Source organism: Drosophila elegans, unplaced genomic scaffold, assembly GCF_018152505.1.
Source record: "Drosophila elegans isolate 14027-0461.03 unplaced genomic scaffold, ASM1815250v1 contig_397, whole genome shotgun sequence".
Taxonomy (NCBI): Eukaryota; Metazoa; Arthropoda; class Insecta; order Diptera; family Drosophilidae; genus Drosophila; species Drosophila elegans.
In genome coordinates this window covers 1,789,728-1,794,762 of record NW_024545782.1, presented here as the reverse complement: position 1 = coordinate 1,794,762, position 5,035 = coordinate 1,789,728, and the positions used below count along the sequence as shown (strand labels likewise).

Genomic DNA, 5,035 nt, shown 5'->3' with positions numbered 1-5,035 from the left:
TAACAAGAATATAAGTAGAGAATTGAAGTTAACTGCAATGATTGCAGATCACTTTTATTAAAGCTATTATCCATTTAAAAAAAACGATGATGGGTCGCATGGCGGTAAAAAAAATGTTGCGGTCAAGCAAAAGTTTCTCGGGCGTGCAATAGTAGCTTTTTTTGGCAGGTCTTATTAATGTCACGTGGCCCGGTTTGAAGTATTCAGGCCCCCTGCTGTGCGATGATGCATGCGGCAGGAAAATGTTTTCGCATCAAATGCAGCCTATTTGCGTGTCGACCCAACAGAATCAGGAGTCTAGAAGCTCACCCCACAGTCGACCACTGTGATTTCTGGAAACTTCCCCTCCGCCTGGGCAATTATCATGCTCCCAAATTAGCAGGCTGCTTCAAACGTCCTCACACAGACCCCATCAAAGTAAAGTTTTCCCATGCAAAAAAAAGCATCGAAACTTAACAGAAGCAAATTACGCACACGAATTGCCCTGGACAATAAAAAACAAAAAAAAAACCGAGAAGAATGGCGAATAAATTATGAACAAGCGGGTAGCATGAGGTTGGTGTGTGTGCAGGGGTGGTTTAACATCTACTTGCGCGTCTAATTTGTTGGAAAATTAGTTTTGTGTGTTTTGTGCGTGTAATTTTCATGAAAGCCGAACTGAGCTCTGATGAAGATCTGCACTTGATTTTGATTGAAATACGCTGAGAAAAGAGCAGCAAAGCAGTTTGCTTTAAGAAGAAGAAGAATCTGGGTCCGTAATCATAATAGGCAATATTTATAAAAATCAAAAATCAAATTTTTGTTCACAACATTTTTTTTTTCAAAGTGCACACAAAAAATTTTAAAAAATTTTAAGAACTTAAACAAAAAAATGTATTTTTAAAAACGTTCAATAGAATGCAATAAAAACAAGAAACAGGTAACCAATTTAAAAATAGATAACATATATATGACCCGTGAAACAATAGTGCTTAAGGAAGCGCCATTAGCCGGAAAATGTACATTTATGTCAATAACTTTTAAAATTTTGGCCTGATTTTGATCAAATAAACATTATAATAAAGCGTAACAATATACCATTTTAATATCGTGTTTAACTATAGTTAATATATAGTATATATATACTTTAATACCGCTACTCAACATAACATGTGTCAAAATTCCGCGTAGAATGGATGGAATCTGACTTTTTATTTACTTATAATTATTATTTTAACAGTAATATATATAAATTATTCGTGTAAACTTTGGAGTTTACAGAAAATAAAATTAATAAAAATAATTATGATCAACATTTTTTGTAACACTTTGCAGAAAAAAACCCCCATATTACTTAAATAACCTAATTTGTTTTTCCTGCTAAATACTCTTAATACACAACCGAACTGAGTACCTGAATGAAGCTTTGATCATGTATTTCGAATATGCCGTCGTAGTTGATATATACAGGCCTGTTCCAATTTTCATTCGGAAGTGAGTTCGTTAACACTGGCGGATTTCCCTTTAACATAATTAGAGTTCCCTTGGGGGAACATAAAACAGCTGACTGCCGCTAATGCTCCTAACAAAAGCCTATGATTTGCCTAAGTTTTCCAGGCAAATGTCTTATCAAAATTTGACCCGCTGCTGTTCCTAATCTTTGTGCATTATTGGTGCACACATTTATTGTCTAAAATCAGTAAAAAAATCATTGGTAGACAATAATAACAAGTTTTACTTATTTTAAAGGCAGTGATGGAAACTGACCAGTAAAAGTGTTGAACAACTCGTGTGAGTCAGCTGCTTGGCATCACTGTTGCAAACTTTTCAAATGTAGTGTTCAGAAACAGAGTTGCCAAGAAAATAATTTTTTTTTTCGTACCATGACAACCCGTGCTTTGTTTCTATCAAATCGTTCGGAAACTAGAACAGGGGCGGCAGTTTGTCTTCTTGATTTCGGTAAATCCGTTCTTGGCTCACTATTGAGCACGGAAATACTGAAATAGACACTGTTGAGAACGGTTTTTTTCCAGTAAAAATGCCAGATCCCAAATAGTGTTCGAATTTTGTGTTTTTTTTTTCCTCTTTTATTTATTTTTTTTTATACATTTTCATTCGAAATTATATAGCTAAATATATTTTAATCATATAATTTTCTTATCAATAATTATAACTTACATATGAAGGGGAGGGGTATGTCTCTTTATCTCCTCTGCTGTGATGAATTCAAGGCACTCAAACTTAACACCGACCCCTAGAAATAAAGTGGCATTGTGGGGCATTGGTCAGGTAGTTTAGTTCTTCGAAACTGGCGATCTTGTTCTTGCGGATATAGAGCTCCTTCAGCCGGTGACAATTCTGCAGGCTGCTCAGCATATTGATCTTGTTCACGCTGAGAGACAGTACCTCCAAATGAAGCATCTCCAGGCAGATCTTTATGTCTTCCAAATCGCTGTCCCAAGCATTCAGCTTCACGATATTGCGGTAGTCGGAGCACTTGGACTTGCGTTTCTCCGGGAATCTCGTTGAGCTTCAATGTGAGCAGCTGGAAAAGCCATCCGTGAACTTCGGCCGGCACCTTGTTCAGTTTCTTTTCAGCCGCCCGCAATTCTGCATCCATATCAATGCGCTTGATGTTTCTTTTACATATCTCCCGAGTGATCTCATTGATTTGTCTCTTGATTTCGGACCGCTTTTTGGCGCCATCGATGGCTGCTTCCGCCTCCACGGCTTCCTTTTCGAGCTTTTCCTTCTGCTCAAGATACTTCTTGCCCTCCGTCTCCACCCTTTCAACATGTCATCTTCCGCTGCTTTGATCCCCAAATAATAACGTTGTTTGTAAAGGAATCGCTGATGCGCTGTTCGTTTATTACCTCCATGGTGAATTGGATTACGGTGTGGCTCCTCTCGACGATCGCCAGACTTTGTTTGATTTATTTGCACCTCTTTTCTAAAGACTCGTAGGCTGTAATACTAAAAATATTCAATTTTTTTTAAAATATATATACAAAAAAAAAACAAGAAAGAACGCTATAGTCGCAATCGATCGCCGACTATTAGATACCCGTTACCACTAACCATACAACATATAGACTAGTCATTTCATACAACGCATTCGGACAATAAAAAACGGATCGCGGGAGGCCCCCCATGCTCACAGCAACAGGCCCCTGCACTTCGTGTGCGTTCGGGTTTTTGCTCTCTCATTCTTATTCTCATTTTTATGCTCGCGCACTCATTGCACGAGTTCAGTCGTTCAGTCATTCAGTCGCAGAGAGGCGCTTTTTGAAGAAGGTTGCCCTGCGCTTGAATTCGTCTTTGTATGTATGCGTGATCATGCATTCTCGTACACGGGAGCATGTGTGCGTTTATTTCATTTCGGCGCATCAAGAATATTTTCAAACTTTTCAAACTTGGTACCCTAAGAATATGGGCGTATATACTATTGGGTTATGATAAAAATATGAATATTATATGTTATAATATATTTGTTTAATAATTCAGCATACATTTTATTTTTGTTTACAAATTCAAATCAGTCGTAGCAGTAAAATGTTTTACATACATATATGTATTCGAATTTATAGAAATCAGTACACTGAGATGGGAACAGGGCATATCGCAGTCGTGTCACTTGAAACACCGACTGCTCTTCAGTGGTTGAGAAAACTTCAAACTAAATCAGTTCTTGTCGATGTTTTACGAGCGGTTGGTGCCTGCATACCCTATCGACGAATGCTTTTAAGGGGAACGGGCTTTTATGATACTTGTTTTAAATGGTATGTTTCGTGATCTTTGGTTGATTTATTTTTTAATGATTCGCAGTGTTATTTTAATTGTCTTTAAACAAGTAATAAATAATAAAACACTTTTTATATTTTTGTAAAGGTACATGGAACAAATATAAAAATCCGCATTTTTTTAATGATAATAATTTTAGATTTTGATTGTACCAATATCTTGGATTATAAAGAATTGTTTAAAGACAATTAAAATTACAATTGCGGTGATACATTTGCAGTTGCAATATCATAAGCTGATGCGCCGTGGCGCGCTTTGATTGCTACCAACACATGTGAAAATGTTGTGTAACTACATTATAGTGCCGCAAGGCACTCAAACTTAACACCGACCCCTAGAAATAAAGTGGCATTGTGGGGCATTGGTCAGGTAGTTTAGTTCTTCGAAACTGGCGATCTTGTTCTTGCGGATATAGAGCTCCTTCAGCCGGTGACAATTCTGCAGGCTGCTCAGCATATTGATCTTGTTCACGCTGAGAGACAGTACCTCCAAATGAAGCATCTCCAGGCAGATCTTTATGTCTTCCAAATGGCTGTCCCAAGCATTCAGCTTCACCATATTGCGGTAGTCCGAGCACTTGGAATTGGCTTCCACAAGCCACTCCGTCAGTCTATTCATTATCTCGATCTATAACACATATAATACAATTTGGAATTCAATTTATCCATGCTGTACAAAAAAAAACGCACCTATCACGCCAGTGTTTTGGTAAAAAAAAAGCAAACCAGAAAGAAAGCTAACTTCGGCAAGCCGAATCTTATATACCCTTGCAGCTTTTGCACAAATTAAACATCTTTAAGAAATTTAAATTTTAAATATTATTGAAACCCAATGAAGCTATGAAGATTTTCACCTCAACTATTCGATCGTTCCTATAGCAGCTATATGATATTGTTTTCCTATTTAAATGAAATCAAAGTCGTATTTCTGAACTATTTAACCATTCCTATGTCCAAATGAATTACAATAAATATTGAAAATTAGAGAAGTACATTTTATATTCATTTATTTTATTTAATATTCCGATTGTATATTCGTTCGATTTTGATAAAATTTAAGCCATAATTCCAAATAAATAAGCTCTAAATATCGAAGAACTATAAAAAAAGAAATTTTTAAAACAGCAAATTGATAATGCACATAGCTTTAAAACTGAGAGACCAGTTTCCAGAGAAACAGACAGACGGACTCTGCTAGTGATGCTGATCAAGAATAAATATGTATTCTTTGTAGGGTCAGAAGAGTCTCCTTCACT

General features: G+C 36.6%; 1 protein-coding gene across 1 annotated transcript; it reads right to left on the bottom strand.

Annotated features, from left to right (window-relative positions):
• Positions 1 to 2,220: 2,220 nt before the first annotated feature.
• On the bottom strand, positions 2,221 to 4,398 carry LOC121467394 (cilia- and flagella-associated protein 410-like). The gene is made up of 3 exons (XM_041708819.1): positions 4,109 to 4,398; positions 2,546 to 2,765; positions 2,221 to 2,490 (listed from the first exon to the last, which is right to left on the bottom strand). The coding sequence occupies exons 1-3, from the start codon at positions 4,396 to 4,398 to the stop codon at positions 2,221 to 2,223; spliced, it is 780 nt and encodes a 259-aa protein (XP_041564753.1).
• Between the last annotated feature and the right edge of the window lie 637 nt (positions 4,399 to 5,035).